The 18176-nt window shown below is 48.6% G+C and overlaps 1 protein-coding gene across 4 annotated transcripts in view; it reads right to left on the bottom strand.

Annotated features, from left to right (window-relative positions):
• The window catches only part of VWA2 (von Willebrand factor A domain containing 2), a 50898-nt gene that overhangs the window by 31928 nt on the left and 794 nt on the right, over positions 1-18176 (bottom strand). For 2 of the 4 annotated variants that reach the window (XM_019556179.1, XM_019556176.1), the window contains exon 2: positions 1035-1096. In XM_019556179.1, the coding sequence (XP_019411724.1) occupies positions 1035-1096 (62 nt within the window). Of the gene's footprint in view, positions 1-1034; positions 1097-13703; positions 13729-18162; positions 18171-18176 lie in introns of those variants that run through there. The other 2 variants (XM_019556177.1, XM_019556178.1) reach the window with 2 other exon arrangements.

Below are 18176 nucleotides of genomic sequence, written 5' to 3' on the forward strand. Positions count from 1 at the left end.
GGAGGCGCTACTTCACGGTCAGGGCGGCTAGGATCTGGAACCAACTTCCAAGAGAAGTGGTGCAGGCTCCTACCCTGGGGGGCTTTAAGAGGAGGCTGGATGTACACCTTGACCCCAGTACTTTTTCCTGCCGTGGCAGGGTGTCAGACTTGATGATCTGCTCAGGTCCCTTCCAACCCGACCAACTATGAAACTATAATGTGTACATGGAGTTAGCTCCTCAAGTCCAAACCTGACCGGGAGATTCAATTTACTATCACCAGGATGAGACCTTTCTTTTAAGCCATTTCCATCAAGGTCAAGGCCATTTCCATGCCAGTCTCACCTTTCCATGGGACAGCTGATGTGCCATCCTCCTTGAAGACCTCATCCCAGGGAATCTTTCCACTGACGGTAATAGCTGCTAGGTCAGGCTGTATGACTTCATATTAAAATAACAGCTGATTTCACTGAATATGCTCATACCCCGGAGAACCAACACACCAAACGCTTGTTCCAGCAAGCGCTGGGGCCTTCACATGAACAGGGTTGAATAATAAAGTCAAGAAACATCTCTGCCTAAAACCTCATCTTCATACATGGTGTAGCACCTGTCATTTCAAATCCTAATCAAGCCAATGGGAGAACTAGCAATGCTCAACATTACACCAGGTAATAAGACTTAGAAGGCCTGGCTCCTACGTGGAGCCCATTCACGACCGACTGCCTCTTCCCTGGACGTTGGATCTACTGCCAAACTCTGAAGAGGAATAGCTGGAAAATAGTTTGGCCTCATTCACAGATCTTTGTTGCTTCTTCTGAAACGCAAGTCATACATCACATAGGAAAGATATATAGGCATGCATCTCCAAAAGCACAACTTCGCATTCTTCCGTAATCCGATCTCATTTGTTTGGGTGGAAACTTTAAATTGGCGTCAGTGAATTTTGTTTTTTAACTTAGCCTTGGAATGAGAAACCAATTTTGACCCTGATGCCCCTGCTGAAGTCAGACCCCGAGTCCCACTGGGGTGAAAAGACAATGTTAAAATGTACCTTGGTAGAACAGGAAAATGCAGGCGAATTCAAGGGACAGTAAGAGGCTCATGGTGACAAAACTGGAAAAAAAAAAAAGAAATATTAATGTGAGTCCTAAATCGCATTTCTCCAGTTAGAACTTGGACATCTATTCAAGTCCTTTACAACTGGCTAACATCAATTTAGTTGGATCTGTAGCCACAAAGCCTTCAAATGAACAGTCACAGGAGAGAGAGAAGGAAAAAAATGACCAAGATGTAAATGGACGGAGGGAGAAAAGAGAAAATGGCCCGATCATTACCCTGCTCGCAATGGTGTGCAATATCCTCCGGCCCCAGTAGAAGCAGTTGCAGAAGTAGCAAACAAAGACGTTCGTATTGATCTGGGAGCAAAATAGGGCCCAGAGTGGGCGACCCTTCCTCCAAGCATCCCCTGCGGAGAATCAGGACCGTGCAAGGGACGCCCCTGCCTCCTATCAGGAAACCCGGACTCTCGTGGGGCTCGCCCTTCCTGGAAAATACTGCGGGGAGGAAGCATCCAAGTGGGAGAAGCAAGCAGCCAAAGCAGGCATTTTCTCATGGCTCCAATGCGAACTGGCTATTTTCTCCAACCCCACCTCCTGCTCTTCACTACGTCTTCTCCCCACGCCTGCCTCATCATCCTCTACCATCCCTTCCTTTCTGGTTTCCTTATCCCCTCCTAAGTAGACTCCATCCTCCCCAAAATATCTTGAACTCACTTGGCACTTGCTGCCCCATCACAGTTTACTTTGCCTCCGTGCATGTTCTCTCCTCCCTCCATCCCGTATCCGCCCTCTCCATTTTGACCGCGGTCCCTTGCGGGTAGCGACCGTCTGTCTCCGTCCCTGTTTGTGCACTACCTCGTTTTTGGCGAGTCCTTTGCCATGACCACAATAAAGATGATCATTAATAATACGCAATAAAGGCTTAAACAGATGACTTGCTGCTCTTCTGTGCCTCGTTACAAGGTCGAGAGGGCAGAGAGTTGGGGGTGGGGGAGACTTGCTGTTCTGTAGTGATAGCATTTATATACAGGTTAGAAAAGCCTTATAACAAAGGTAATACTGAAGGGACGTTGTAGCCATGATGGCCCAGCTGGGGATATCTTTTATTGGACCACTTCCATGGTTGGGATAGACTTAGACAAGCTTTTGAATGGAGCACATTTTAAAGGGCAATTTTTACTATGGTAAAAAACATTTCTCATCTTGCAGTTATCAAGAACGTCACCTGTGGGCCGAGAGAGTTAGTTTTCAGACCTTAAGCGAAAGAACAAAGGTGTTGAGTCTTTAGCAGAGTTTCCTTTCTTCAAAATGCTAGGCAGCGCTTGAAGTTTAAACGGGGTCACCCAGAGACAAGGTTAAAATGAACAAACATCCTCTTCCCCTCTTAACTGCTTTGGCTGGACAGGACTCCAGTTTTCCAAGGACTCACCCAAAACAGATGAACGCGCACCTTTCAGAAACACTTTCCTCGTGAGAAAATTAAAAAAAAAAAAAAAAAAAAAAAGCAACCAACTTTTCTCTCCTCTCCCACCAAATTTGCATGGCACCTTCAGAGTGGAAATGGAAACAGGAACCAAGGAGAAGAGAAGGAAATAAAAAACATTTTGAAAGGCTCATTTTTTGGTTCAGTTTTCGTAGGTTAGAAAAAGCCAAAACACATGCACACTGGAGTCTTTGGGCACTACGTTCTAGCAATCTGAATTACAGGGACAGACATCCAAAAATAAAGAGGTGCCAGCTAAGCTGTAGAGCATTTATGAGCTGATCTGTCTGCCCTGGTTTGACTATTCCTACCCACAACAGCAGCAAATGTCTTCGGCAATTTGGGCTGGGGAGCACACGTGTATGGAGTTGGTCAAGACTTCATCTACAGCATTAAAGAAACACAGCTTGCCTTTTACCCTGAAAAAAGTGCACGTGGAGGCACTGTAGATACTGGGGCCGGCTTAAATTGCCTTTTAGGATCCTGAACGCAGAGAGACGGAGCTGATGGCTGGCTGGCTGCTGCACAAACCCTGGGAGGTAAACACGGCAGTTTTTCCATTGCAAGCTTCGCTCCAGCTGCCTCTGGGATTGAGGGGGCATTTACAAATCTCTAAACAGATTTGGGCCCTCAGCAGTGGTGACATTTCCAACACACGCTGTAGCTGGCTGGTGCCCAGACTTGCTACAGGCCAAATTTTGATTTAAAATCTTCACTGGCTCTAGAAACGCTGAGTGCACTTGCAAGCACAGAACGAAGCTGGCCAGATGCAGCCTGGTGCTTCCCCTGGCATCACTGGAAAGGCAAATTAGGCTATGGGAGCATTTCCTAAGGGCTGGGACCTCAGATTAAAAAAACAACAACACTCAAGCACATACTCCAGCTGCGCTAAGACTGCTTGTTTTACACTTTTGGCATCAGACAGAAGAAAAACTAATGGCAGAGATCAAAGACAGGGGATGGTTGGTCCTATGCAGGAGACAGGTCAGGGAGTCAGGATACCTGGGTTCAATTCCCAGTTATAATATTACAAGGTCAGATTGCCAAAAGGTAAAAGGTGCTTTTGGAAACCCCATTCAGTTCCTAAATGCCTTTGAAAATCCTTCATTAGCTTCCTATGTGTCCTTGGATACATCAGCATCTCTATTTTCCCATATACAGAATAGGATACAGTGGGTCTTCTTCTAACAAACTAGATTTGTAGACATTGTGGAAGCATTTTAAGATCCTTAGATGTTGGAAGTTACAGGAGGGATAAGCCTTATGTTCATACAACTTATTCGAGATACTGGTATGACCATCTGGAATGAGCTGTTCCAGTCTAATGACTCATATAAAGGTGGATTAGAAAAAGGGATGATAACAGGCGCTGTATTTGTAGACCTATCAGCAGCATATGACACAGTCAATCACGGAAACCTGCTTGCCAAAGCCTACAAACATGATACCCAACTACCACGTAGTGCAGCTCCTCTGATCTCTTTTGGAGAATAGACGTTTTTATGTAGAACCGTGCAAGTAACGGAGCTGCTGAAGATGACAATGAAAAAGTTCTCCCAAAGGGTAACATGCTAGCACCGACACTTTTTTAACGCGTATACCAATGACCAACCCATACAGAGTAAGATGAGGAGCTTCATATATGTTGATGATCTACATCGCAAGAGAAGGACTTCACCACTGTCAAGAACAGACTGACATGCACACGGAGCAACCTCTCAGGTTACTACAATAAGAACCAGCTTCACACCAACCCAACCGAGACGCAGGTCACAACGTTTCACCTATGCCATAGAGAAACCAAATAGAAATTAAACATCATCTGGGATGGAAACCCACTGACTAATCACCCAAACCCTGTGCACTTGTGGGTTACCCTGGACTGAACACTTACCTTCAGAGCGTATGCAGAGAAGATGAAAGAGAAAGTCAGTGCCTGCAACAATATACTTCAAAAGCTGGTCTCTCAAAGCGGGGAGTGAACTCAGCTACGTTATGAACCACTGCTATTGTGTTACTCCACTGCTGTCTGCTACAGGAATGATCGATTCATGCCAGGAAAATAGACCCAGTTCTAAATTACAGCTACTCTGAAATAACAAGATGTCTAAAGCCAGCACCAAAAGACAGCCACTGGTTTTGCACCACCTGATATCAGAAGAAAGGTACCAAGCCAGAAAGAAAGATCACAGCAGATGGAAGACCCCAGGCATCCACTCTGTGGTCACAGAGAAGTAACTAAACAGCTTAAAATGAAGAAGAGTTCTGTGACCAGTGTTGAACACAATGGCTGACAGGGTGTGACTGAGGTTATGGAAGGAAATATTACATGCAATTGAGTATTGATTGCAATCTGAAATGGACCTGAAACCCCAGGAGGACCTTCAAGAAGGGTGGATCTACATTGGCCACCATGGCAATGCCAGAATCACCTGCCCGTGCAAAATGGAAGATCAAAAACAAGCATGATCAAATGAGGCTTTTCTAATGACACGGGTGTATGCGAGTGCAGTGAAGTGTTGGCTACAGAGCACATGCCTGTTTGCCAACTTTGCAGCGAGACCTGTATGAAGGAGGACCTTGCTGCAGCAATGGAAAGAGTCATATCTTGGGGCATGATTCTGGGAAAACATCTAGTGTTTGATAAGAACACAAGAAGACGACGACGACCCATTTCAGGAAGGATGAATTCAAATGGCAGCAGGTGCATAAGAGCTACTAGGATAATTAGGGGACTAGAGAGGATCTTATGACAGAAGACCAGAAAAACTTGGCTTGTTCAGCCTAGAGAAAGGAAGGCTGAAAAGAAGCATGATCACTGAGTCTTGAGACACATATTTGGGATCAACCCTGGGCAAGGAAATTAACTATTTATGAACAAATGGGTTAAACAGGCAACAACTAAAATTTAGGTTGCAAATTAGAAGATTGTTTCTAATTGTTGATATTCCAGAGGTCCCATCAGGAGCAGCGGGGCCAAGACCTTAGGATGTTGATGAAAGAGATTATGAAACTTGGTTCCTTCAGTAGCAAGGGAATGGGCTTGATGACCTAGGAGGTTGTGTGCACTCCTAGGTTTTACAGGTATCATGTGAAAGGGATACTCTTATTGACTGAGTGGTGTAATAAACCTTGACCATTTTGAATGACGAATCCCATGCCACCTCAGATTAAATGATAGACTGGAGCACACCCAACTGAAAGCTGGAGGAACGAAAAGGAGCCGCTTGTTATCCACGCTGCCAGAAGGTACAAATCCAAAAAAAATTCCCTCTCATGGACCAGAGTTGCCAGAAACAGCAACTTTATTAGAGGCAAGCACTGGCCCTTCCCTCTCTCATCCCCCATGCTCATGACCTGTGCACAGCTTCGTTACCCAACATGCCTAAGCAGACCTGCAAACAGAAAAGGTCTTGGAAGGCAGGAGGCTGTTAATTAGATCTGTCCTGATTAAGCGTGTCTGAGCAAAGAGCAGTGACGGGAGGGCCTGCATGTACACGGTAAGACATGGGTATATCCTACGAAGTGGTTTCCAACACCAATTCCTTGCTGGCTAACAAAATGCGCAGGATGGGAGGACAAAAGAAGGAACAGAGGAAGCACAGCTGAGAGTCCATTCCCTACAACGAAGCATATGGCAAGACATCATCTTTCTTCTCTTTAGCAACAATAATCGTGTGGTTAGCAAGGGGAGAAGGAATTTTGTTGTCTGGCGTGTCAAAGGAAAAAACCTTCTAGTGGCCAGAGGATGCTTTGTCCTGTCTTCATTTAAATTACATGTCGTCTTTCACAAAAGCTCTACAAAGGCCTGATCGATATTATAAGCCAAACTGATGATGAGGGAAAATGACATCCCATGGTTGTGATGACGTCGGTTTTCCCATCCCAGATGTGCTGTAGATGCCTCTGCCAACAAGAGCCAGTTTATTTGGAGGAACCTAAGCAAGTCAAGATAAATGGGGCTCTGCAGTAGTATCTGGGCCTTCATCTGGATTTCCAGTTTCCATAACCACGACACAGCTGTCAAGCACATGCTGGAGTTAATTGCTGCTAATCAGGGTGTGGGCGGTGGTAGGCAGAGTTCCCTAGCATGATGCCTGGGCTGACCCACAGCCCTGTATTACAAGCAGATGGAGAGTGTAAAGAGCCTGGTCACAGACAGCACTGCCAGGTTCAACAAAATGTCTCTATCTTCAGCTCTTTGCTGGTCCCCTGCAGGCAGGGGTCGAATCTGGATTGGGAGCACACAGCAAGAACGCATCACCATTCTGAACAAAGTTTCTTTCATCGTGCAAGAATGCAGATCCCAACTTCAAATGCAACAGCTCAAGCCAAGAGACCAAGCCAAGAGTCAAAGCCTTTAATTGCCTGTCACAACCTGGACGCTTGCCCATGCTCAAGATAAAACAAACAAAAAGGGAAAATTTAGCTCCTCATGTAAACGCTGTCCTTCCTTAGCATGGCAGCTGGGGCCACATACAGGCTGAATGGTATAAGAGCCCAGAATGACATGCAAAACCCATGAGGATGAGACACGGATAAAGGATGTGTCCCGTATCAGCTGGCTTTGCCGTTGGTTAGCTTTCAACCCACAACAGTGGGAATCCGAGACTTTCACTTTAGCAACAAATGACTAGAGTGACATGAGTCCATCCCAGCTGCCTGTGGAGGGTTTAGATTGAGAGTGTGGTTGGGGGTAGAAAGGTAAGAAAGATTTATTGACTTAAAAAAACCCACAACTATGCATAATAACAAGACAAACGATGACAGACAAAAGCAATTCATGTTGGCAACTTATCGGCAGTCTCTCTGATGCCTGACACGCTGCAAGCTTCTCTTTCCACAAAGTTTAGCAAGATCAGGCGTCCCCGAGCAACACTGTTCGAGGGGTGCCGGGAAGGACCCTGGAGTGCAGTTCTTGGGCTCCTCGAGGTCCACGGGCCCACTGATCCAGGCAACAGCTAACTAATCCTTTTCACAGAGCTGCATCTTGCCTGTAGGGCTAATCAACGGGCCCTGAAACCCACAAAATCAGGTCCAGGGGCTGTGCAGGCCCCACCCCCCCAGCCCTGCCAGAGGGGGCTCCCAGTTGCCCCCAGACTCCAGCCCCCTAGCCTCACCAGCCCCTACTTACCCCAAAGGCTGCAGGAGGCAAGCTGAGTTAGGTGGGCTCAGATTCTCAGGCCCCAGCCCTACCCTCTCCAGACACGGTTGAGATGGCCATCGAGGTACCTCCAGAATAGAGGACAGTTGCGTTTAGTGCACCGTCTCCACCACCATGAACATCACGTGCCTCCCGAGGCTAGAGGAGCATGGCGAGCTCCCGCAGGCGGCCACGGTGGTGTCAGAGGCAGGGGGAGGGTGCCGAGTTGTGAAAAATAGGACATAAAAAGGTATCTGGTTTCATATCAATAGAGGACAGAGGACCAGAAAACTGGGCTGTCCTCTATCAAACCGGATGAAAGGCCACCCTGGACACGACGTATGGTTTCACACCAGTTTTGCAAGAAACTCATTGCAGGCAGGAACTCTGCCAGCCTGTGGAGAGCTGTTTGCAAAATAGGAAACCCATGGTTTCCAACTTCAAAGGGGAAAATCTGTTTTTCCATAGGAAATGGAAAACCTGGATCCCTGCTTATCAGTCATCATCTCCATATGTATCTGGGATCTGTCAGACACATTGATTATCAATGGGTAGACAGAGGGAAATCATTACTGTAGCAGGGCTGGACTTTAAGTGAGAGGACGCTCTAGGCACCGTCTTCAAAATCAGCCATGCTACTGGTTGGTGATCACTACAGTAGTAGCAGCTCTTGTGATATGGGTTCCTGCTTAATCAGAAGAACTGAGAATGACATTTTTTTTTTAAAGGAGGAAACACTGTTTTTATTATGAAACACTATCAGCCTGTAGAAAAGCAGCTGTAAAACTGCCAGGATTTGGACTAGCTAAGAATTCATCCAGAGTCAAATAAGGACTTGACATTTAAGTGGATATCCACCGTTTTGGGATGCATATAACCCCTCCCGGCCCACCGTGGCAGCTGGCGGAGCACCGGAGCCACCTCCGAGGTTTAGGGCTGGCAGTAGAATGAAAAGCCTGGCAGAGCATGGCATGCTGGCAGCTATGCTATGGCATGCTTTAGGACCAAGCTGTGTTCATTCAATCCACTGTTAGTGAACAGTTGCCAACCCCTGGATGAGATGCCTCTCAATGCCCCTTCCCACACTATGGTTCGGGCAACAGGTCATTCAGAGTTGCTCATTTCAGGTTTCTTTCACCTTCCTATGAAGTATCTGGCACTGGTTATTGTCAGAGAAAGACGAGACCAAATAGATCCTGGCTCGTTGGTGGAAACTGAGTATCAGTCTCTGTAAGTCAAGCTTCAACTTTTGTAAATGAAGAGTTTCAGGACGACTGGTAGAGAAGGCACCGAAGCCCAAGGTTTCCCCACACCCTGCAAGAGCCGATTCAGCTAGAAACGGCCCAAACTGAAGTTCGTGCCTGCATCAGAAACTCAATGAAGCACAAGGGGTTTAAAGTCTGGTCTGGCCTGGGCCCATCCTTATGCCAAATTATATTTTCTGGCTCTTTGAAGAAACCATCTCCTGCAGTTTTGGATCCTGGTTCTTTCCCGCCAGCCTGGAAAGCTGATCGACTTTTATTAGTAAATGTTTAGGGTTGGGAATCCATAAAAAAGCTGATATGGAAATACAGAGCGCCCTACTACACCGTCTCCCTGCCAATCTAGCACATGGGCGCTGACATCCTCACAGGGCCAAGGAGTAGCATCACCTCTGCACTGCCACCCAGCGCTAGTTCACATTGCGGCATGATTGTTCCCGTAGAAGAGCATGTCCAGACCTACCGCTATCCCCATGACCCTGCGTCACTGAATAAAGATATCTATTAGGTCTTTCTCCTGGTGTGTTTTCACTAAAGATCACAGCCTTTGAACGAAGCCTGATTGAACCAGGTCATGATTTAGGCAGGAGACCTCCGAAAGACAGCTCAGTCCTGTTCATTTGGTAGCAGGCGTTCTTTTAATTCTGAATCAGGATTGAGCGAGTACCCCAGGGGAAAGCACCGAAAGATATAAAACCCAGTTCTGGAGAACTTAAGGTCCTCTTTGGTCATACCTTTGACAACAACAGGGTGATTAATCCCAGTGTGCTTGCTGAAATCCAAGTCACAGGGTCCATTCTAGCTAGCAAATACCCCTGGGGGATTCATTCAGAGACCGCACCATTTCTTCCTTTTCCTAGACGGCATGATGGCCACCATTAAACATGGGTCCTACTCTAGAAGAGGAGCCTGCGTTTCAAGGGTTGATATTCCTCTTCGATCCTGACCTTTCTCCCCACAATATTAGAGAACAGCTGCTTGAAAAACAGGTTTAAAATCCCAAACCAGATGAACATTTCTAGCTTTGCAATTAAATGCCCCAAATTTCCAAGGAAATCAGACCTTGTTCCTTCTCCACCCCCACCCTCCCCAGGGGAAAACCCAACTTCCTATTTTAAAAAGAAGTTTTAACAGAAAAAAAGTTGTACCAGCCCTGCTGCTGTGAGGCTGAGCTAACATTTGCAAAGGCATTTTGTGTCTCTAGAGACAGAGGCCAGAGGAGAGTTATTAGGAGATTAGAGTCAGAACAACTCGTTCCTAATTGTGTTTTGCATTTCTTCAGTGCAAAGGCAAAGTGCATCACAAACATCACTTAACAAATCCCGACAAAAGCTCCACCATACCTGCTGTTGCCAGATTATCAACTCCAAAGCACATTTAAATAAGAGGTGTGCATGCACACACACAAACCACATTACTTCACCAGGGAAGTTATTGTGTCCCTCTGTAACTTCAAGCCCCAGCACATGCCAGGAAGGTAAACTTATGTTTTTGCCGTGCCCTGCAGGCATGCTTTCTTCCAGCTAATTCTGGAGCATACTCGGCTTAACAACAATACTGGAGCAAGGACAAGCCTTTGCTTGCTACCAGATGTGACAGGTGTGGGGGGATTTCAGGTTGCTTCAGTACAAAGGGATAAAGATGTTTCAGTGGCTCTGACTTATCTCAGGTTTAAATCAAGTAATTTTACAGTGAAATTCTTTCCCCTTGCTGACCAGCTAGATCCATGATAGCAGCAACGAACTGCGTGCGCTTCTGTGTGCGCCATAATCATCAACAGTGTAGGATTAAGACTAAAACCAGTCATTTCCACGCACAGAGACCCAAACGGGGCATGAGGACAGGTTAGCCACATATGCAAATTAAGCACGTATTCTCTAAGCATGCACACATGCAAACGAAGCACTTTCCATATCTGGAAAAAAAAAAAGAAAAAAAAAAGGTGTTGTCAAGGTCCCTTTCTCCACACACAAAATCTGTTACAAGAAGCGCAGTTAAAACGAACTGAAGCTAACCGGAGATCTGACCGCACCAAAACAGTGGATCCTGCTCCTGACCCAAGCCTCAGCCGTGCAAGCTGCACCTGGAACGAAATGAATCGAGCCCAGGTCAAAACGCTGCTCTATCTGGAACGAGTAACTTGGGCAGATGACTGAGAAATGAGGCATGCTTACAGCATGGCCGTTACACGGTAGCATCGACAGAAATCACTGTGCGCTGTTACGTGCTTTGAGGACCTCAAACCCAGGCCACTGCACAGCTCCGAGGCCCACTGAAACCCCCGAAACCAGAAGGTGTGTAATGAGGACACCTGAGTGCACTTCTGCAGGCAGACTATTGTGTAGAGCAGTGCAGCAGGGTGCCACCGGGCCCCCAGGAAACCTATGGGGGAGTCATCCCTTCCCTCCGTCCCCCCTTTGGGACCCACTTGCTGCAGGAACACCCCTCCCACCGTTCCTCCCCTGGGAGAAGAGCCCCTGCTCTGTGTACTGCTCCAGCACGAGAGGAGGAGGGAGACGAGAAGGAGATCCTCCTGCACCGGCAACCCTCCCAAAGCCTCGGGAAGAGATTTGCTAGCCACCCCCTGCCTCCCTCCAGGCAGGCCTGGGGGCCATTCTCCCCAGCAGCAGCCTTCCTGGGGCTCCAGAAGAGTTTCCACCGCAGAAGGGGTCCCCACAACTGGGCAGACCATCAAGGAGCCAGTGCTTTCCCTCTTTCCCTTGGAGAGGGAGAGCAGAGGACTCAAGAAGGCACCCAAGAGAAGCCAGCTCTGCTTTACCAGAAACCCTTTGAATAGCTAAACACTTTCTTTTTGTGCCTGCAAAAGGGCTTTTCTCCTGGCACAAACATAAGGCCTGACTCAAAACCTCCTGAATCAACAGTGATGCAAGGAGGTTTACCTGAAAGCACCAACCTGTAGCTTAAATAACCACCACCTCTTCTTAGCTGGCAGATCTGTAGCTTGCAACAACAGCCAAAGCTGACATACCTGGGGCCAAGCTTTTCAGATTGTCCTGGTTTATAACCGGGGAGAAAAAGAAAGACTGTCCCAAGTGTTCATTAAGCATATTCGCATTAACCAACCAGTTACCCGCTGCGGATAGAGCTGTAACAGCGCTGGCTCCCTTTAAAGACCATCCCTGGAAAGGATGCAACATTCAGCTCGCACGCAGTCATCCAACATGCCAGCACATGGAAGAGAGTTTCCTGCAGACTGAAGTCTTCTTTCAGATGCAGATTTGACTTTCAAGATAAACCCAAGGAGTCCATCTAAATTCCATTAGCATTTGGCTCAAGCAAAAGAAGCTGCTTACTCCGGTCCCCGTGGTTCCTCTGGATGCTTCCCACCCCCGCGCTCTCTCAGTCTTTCCAGCGAGAGGGCAGGGGAACACCACGTTAGCTCCACAGCACTTGGACAGGAGACCTCGATACTCACGTTTGAGCTGGCTGGCCAATCCCAGATTTCATTTGCTCACTACAGACAGCCACGGAAGAGCAGTTCAAACGGAAAGACAACCCCCACCTCCAGCAGACATGGCAGCTCTCCACGCTGCCAACTACCTGCCAGCAGCTCTGCAACTGCAACCCCATCGCTGAGAGATGTACATGGTCATGTCCTCCCTGGGGTCACCATAAACATGGCTCTGAGAAGGAGCCTGGATGGCCAGAAGTCACTTGGACGCTGAAGGCTAGTTAAATAACAGCTGTGCAGCACCATCCTGGCCGCTCCTCTAAGCTGCTTTCCAGCAGAAAACAAGCCTGGCCTCTACTAGGGGACTTCTGTCTTACAGGCAGACCGACAGACAGCAGCTACTACCGAGAAGCCATCAGCATGCACAGCTTCTTCCAGACCCGCACTGTCCGCTTCATCAGCTGGGCTGGCGGGATATGATGCACAGGCTAGAAAGCCGCAGCTGCTGAAGGAACGGCCGCAGGCACACGTGTCCATGCATGCCTTCTGCCAGCTGCCAGGCACCAGCAAAAGCCTTCTTCCACTTGGAGAGATTGGTGTTATTTGGCCACCAGAAAGAAGGGGTGATGATGCTACAAAGCAGCTCGGAGCGAGGACGTACCCAGACTTTGCACCAAGTTCGACCAGCTAAACTGGGTGATGGACCCGCCCCGACCTACCGCGCTGCTCGTGTAGTCGCCGTCTTGAAACAAAGCTGCCTTTTCCTGGTTTTTTTAGCTTAATCAACTACGTAGCTCAGATCTGGGGGTGGGAGGGAGAGTGAAAAAATGAAGGAAAAAGTCCTCGAGTGAATTGCTACAACAACTGGAGAAGGAGAGGGGAATATGAAAACTATCAACTTTTGTCCAAACGAGAAAACTAGTAGGGGTTTTGAGTTTTCATTTTGAAGAGGAAGAGGAAGAGGAGCCTTGATTGAAACGTAGCACACAAGTGTCTGGTTTTATCACACTCTCAGTTTTTCACCGCAGACAGTTGTGAAAGGAAATTTTTTGCCAGCCCGCAGGTGAAGCGATGATTCCCGTGCACAGGCAGACCTTGACCTTGCTGTTGTGCCTGACTAGGGACCCTGGTTAAAGTCCATCTGCTTTGGATTTGGTCCTCCCAGGGTAGCCAGCACTTGGATTTTTCCTGACCCCAAAAGCTTGGCCTAAAACTTAATGGAGAGCTTATTCCAATAGAAGTTACCATGCTGCTGACTTTGCCAACAGTTAAAGCAGCAGGAACATTTTTGCAAGCATCTGATCTTTTCTATCTTTTATCAGATGTAAAGTGCAAGCCCACTTGGGGAAAGATGAGCCTTACCTTAGGATTTTAGGCTAGAAGAACTCCCCTAAAGCAGCAGCTAGTGAAGTGCAGGATCCAGGTAACAAAAGCTGGGTTGGACTGTATAAACTAGAGAGATGTAGCAATCTTGATTCACTCGGTCTCTCAAGAAAAAGCCAGCTACAGCTGGAGAAAAACAACTAGGTAAACAATATAATTATTCTGAGGTTGTGAAACCATGTCTGACCAGTCGGGTACCATGCTGGGCACGATTAATTCAGGGCTAGATGTTCTGCTGCATTTACCACAAGCTGCCCTGCACCAGCTCCTTTGACTTTTTGCAAAGGACAGGTCCAGGTGGGGACATCGGGAGCAGGTGTTTCCATCTCAAGGGCTGCTCCTCACAACAGAAGTTACTTTTATGGAAGGCATCCAGACAGGTGTATGGGGCATATGCTAACAAGGTGAGCCCACAGACATCCCAGGCCCCATCCCCACAGCCTTACACCTTCCTGAGGATCCCTGCCTGTGCACAGCAGATGTTAATGGCTGCTGATCAGCAGTTAACACTCACCTCCCACAGGTGGAAGTGATCATGAAGTAAAGGCAGCGGAGAATCCAGCCCCCTCTACAAGGATCTTAGCAGCATCGCTGTGTGTGCAAGCAACGGAGATGGACTTCATGCCTCAGAATAATCAAGTCTCTCTTTAAAAGTTATGGCAGGGTCCACCACTCTCTTAGGTGGGGGAGAGACTCTTGATTCCTTCGTCTCCTAATCCCACAAGGTTGCCCATTTAAAGCTCAAGGCCAACCAAGAGCAATTAGAGGCAGAGACAGCCACGGCAGCAATTTCAGATGTGACAGAGGAATGGCAAACACTGGACTTAGCAGAAAGCCAGTCATATCAGGGCAGTGCAAAATCTTTGCCAATGATCCAGCAGCCATTCACGATGACTCCTGCCCAACCTGAAAATGCGAGCACACCTGAGGCAAGGTGCCAAAGCAGGGCTCACAAACAGGAACGCAAGGTCTGGGGACTGCTGTGGCAAGTCAGTCCAACACTGCTCCCCATACTGATGCCTGCTCTCGCTCAGAGACCAGCATTCGGTATCGCAAGGGAAGATGACTTGGCTCATGCAGATTCCCTTTCAACACAGAGGCGGGAGCAGGGGTGGCCAGCATGCGACGCACACGCCACAAGTGATGGGGGGTAGCCTCTGCAGGTGGCATGCAGCAGCCCAGGGAGAGAACAGCACAGCGGCAGAAAGGGTAAGGAGCAGAAAGCAGAGCAGCAGGTCAGGCAGGGGAAAGGGAATGGCACTCCAGGCAGGTGCATGGGCCCCGTGGGGTTAGAGGAAGAGGCTTTTGATCCCATGAAACAACAGCTTTAGTCTTGAAGCCTTGGACTTGTCAGACAAGCCAGGACTGGACAATGAAATGTTGCTCTTGGTGCTCTTGGCATCGAACGTATCAGTACGTGGCTCCTTGCCCTCCTCCTGCGCTCTGCGATCCCTGCTACAGGCGCACGCAGGGGGACTCTGGGCGGCTCTGCACTACAGAGAACTGCCACCGCAGCTACGCCTGCTAGGGCCACGAAACGACTGAGTGCAGCCATGCTGGCAAAACTGCCTGGTGCGATTGTGGCTCAGGCTTTTACTGACACGGCAGATGCCAATCAGGGAGGCGGCGCAGATACATCAGCAGACGATCCCTTCTGCCACCATCTGCTGCATCTCAGCTAACTTGCTGTGTTGCCCGCACAGCCATGCCCGCACAGCTCTGGTGCAAACAGCCTTGTAATACAGACAAACCCTGGGCATGTTTGCAAGATCAGAGCTTTTCTAAAGCCCAATAAAAATCAACGCGCGCCTTCCCATAGGCTGCAGCGGGCTTCATCCCAAGCCCTTTTTATAACATGTATTTTGGTTATTTCCATGCGTAACCCCCTTTTGGAGAAGGCAAATTAAATCCACATTTCCAGCAGCACGGGTTAAAGACAATATCCTGCTCACATGATCCAACAGGGAGTTGCCATCCTGGACGCAGGAAAGGGCCTTGGGCAGGTTGCTCAGAAAGTGGAGCAGAGAGTTCAGGTCAGAGCACATATTTGCATCTGCATTTGCAACAGATACCAGTCATCTCAGGCTGCTCCTTCCCTTCCAACTACGTGGAGCTCCAAATAAGCCGTTTTCACAGCTTTCAACTCCTATTGCCTGTTCACCTGCCAGCCTCACCCACAGTTTCATACGCACACACAAAAAAAAATCCCTTTCTCTATTGCCCTTCTCTGTTCCAAGATCTCAAAGAGATTAATCACCTATAACCAAAATGCCTCCCAGATGGCAAGGGAGGACTTTTATCCCCACTGAACACAGATGGAAGTTGAGGCACCAGAAGCTAAGTGACTTGCCTATGGCTACATAGCAAGTGTGTGGCAGAGCAGAGACTAAAACCCAAGCACCAGCATTCCCACTCCCCTGGTCCCATTTCCAGATGTACAAGGTTAAAAACAGCTGCAAGCATCTTTCAAACAGACAGATGGTTTTTAAAATAGAGTTCAGGCTTTCCAACGCTAGTCCCAGGGGAGATGCAAGAGTCTGCGGCTGCCCTGGAGACCCCATTCTGGGCCTGGCTTAGGTGCCGCTGGCTTTGCTGAGAGCTGGATCAAGCCCTCCCCATATTTTTTGCAGCCGGGTTTTAATTAAGGACATGAGATACTCCCTACTGGAAGACCTGTTGCAGCACATTCAGCATTTCTCCTCCCACTATCCCCACCCAAAAGGGGCTAGAAACATGTCAAATAAAATGCAGCAGTGTGCTCGCTTAACAACCCCGCACAACCTGCTCCCTGAGGTCCCAGCTCTCTCCAGTTCAAGAGAGGTAAACAGGGCCCTGAGGCACTCTTTTACTGGTCGTTCAGTCAGCCCGCCTGTGCCTCTTTAAAAGGCTGAGGGCAAACCCGTGGCCACAGCCACGGCCATGTTCACCAAGTTTGTTTAAATAAGGAGTTTTACACATTAGAAGTTGACTCTGAAGAAATGGAAGAGGGGAGGGAGGGGAAAGCTCCACAACTGTGTGAAAAACCTCACACTGATTCTGTTCCAGATTGTAACGTGTGACAGCATATCACATGGTAGAGGTGATATCTTTTATTAGACCAACTAGATTTTTGCAAAAAAAAACCTTCTTGAATTGCAAGCTTTCGGGCACGCACACCCTTCATCAGGCATCAGAAGGGTGTTTGTACCTGAAAGCTTGCAATTACAGAATTTTTTGGGAAAAAAATCTAGCTGGTCTAACAAAAGAGAGCACCTCCACCACGAGTCCTGAATGCTTTTTCTTCCTATGTCAGGTAACCAGCCTGGATACCTGACACAGGATATCACAGTAATGCAACCAGAACTGCTGCTGGTTGTGCCAATATGACTGATACGCATGTGCAAGTGCGTGTGTACGCATACGGACACAGGCATTCTCCCTCACAAGTGGACCGCTCGTGACTGGCTAGGACAAAAAGTGCCTCACATGGAAGATACCAGACTATAGCCAATTTTTTCCCAAGCAGGAAGCAGCTGTGACCACCTGAAATTTGAGAGCCTGCCCCTGCCTTTGTTTCAAGATAATTTGCATCATGACAGGAGGTGAGAGGCTCCATACCACCCAGGAACTGCCTGCCCAGAGGAGTTTTCCACCTACTGACTCCTCTGTGAAATCCTCCAAAATAAGACCTTTCATTTCTAGCCAGGATAACTGTTACAACCTTTTCTCCAATGAAAGATGCCCATTTGTGCCCAAAAGCTTGCAATTACAGAATTTTTTTTTTTTTTGCAAAAGTCTCGTGGGTCCACTAAAAGATATCATCTCCGCGAAGTCCTGACTGTCAGTTCAACCAGGAAGGCGTCGGTGGGCAGCTGGATTTAATCTCCAAAGTAGCCCTCCTCACATGCCGAGCGGGGAAGGGACAAGGGGGGAAGCTGACGCAGTCCCTGCCACCGTGATGAGGACTCCTGGCTCCCCAATCAGTAGGGTCAAAATGCACGGGCGCCCTTCGCCCTCGGGCATCCCAACGCCACTCTGCTCCCACGAGCGACGCCGCAGCGAGGGGAGCGTCCCCAGGACAAACGCAGCGGTCATGCCCGTCCCTGCTTGGGGAAGGAGCCGGTGGCCTCGTACCTGGCAAGGCCGCAAGGGACTTGGCAGGATCATCGGCCCGGCCCCCCGCACCAAGCAGGAAAGACAACTGGGGGTCAAGTGAGCCCAGCAAGGCCTCCCCTTGATGTCCAGCTGGAGAGACTTGGCCTGCACTGGGGCACGGTGCTTTGACCAGCGGCAAAGGGCTCGTCCTCGGACTTCGTGGGAAGAGGGAGCACGGGGCAGGCCGCTGCCCGGCTCTGCCACTAGCCCCACGAGTCGCCTTGGGCAAGTCCCTTTGCTTCCATGCAAATGCCTCAGTTTCCCCCGGGGAAAGGGCCCGCGGTCCCCTCGCCCCGCAACTCACCGGCAGCAGCGGCG

Source organism: Crocodylus porosus, unplaced genomic scaffold (assembly GCF_001723895.1).
Source record: "Crocodylus porosus isolate Cpor-Errol unplaced genomic scaffold, CroPor_comp1, whole genome shotgun sequence".
Taxonomy (NCBI): domain Eukaryota; kingdom Metazoa; phylum Chordata; order Crocodylia; family Crocodylidae; genus Crocodylus; species Crocodylus porosus.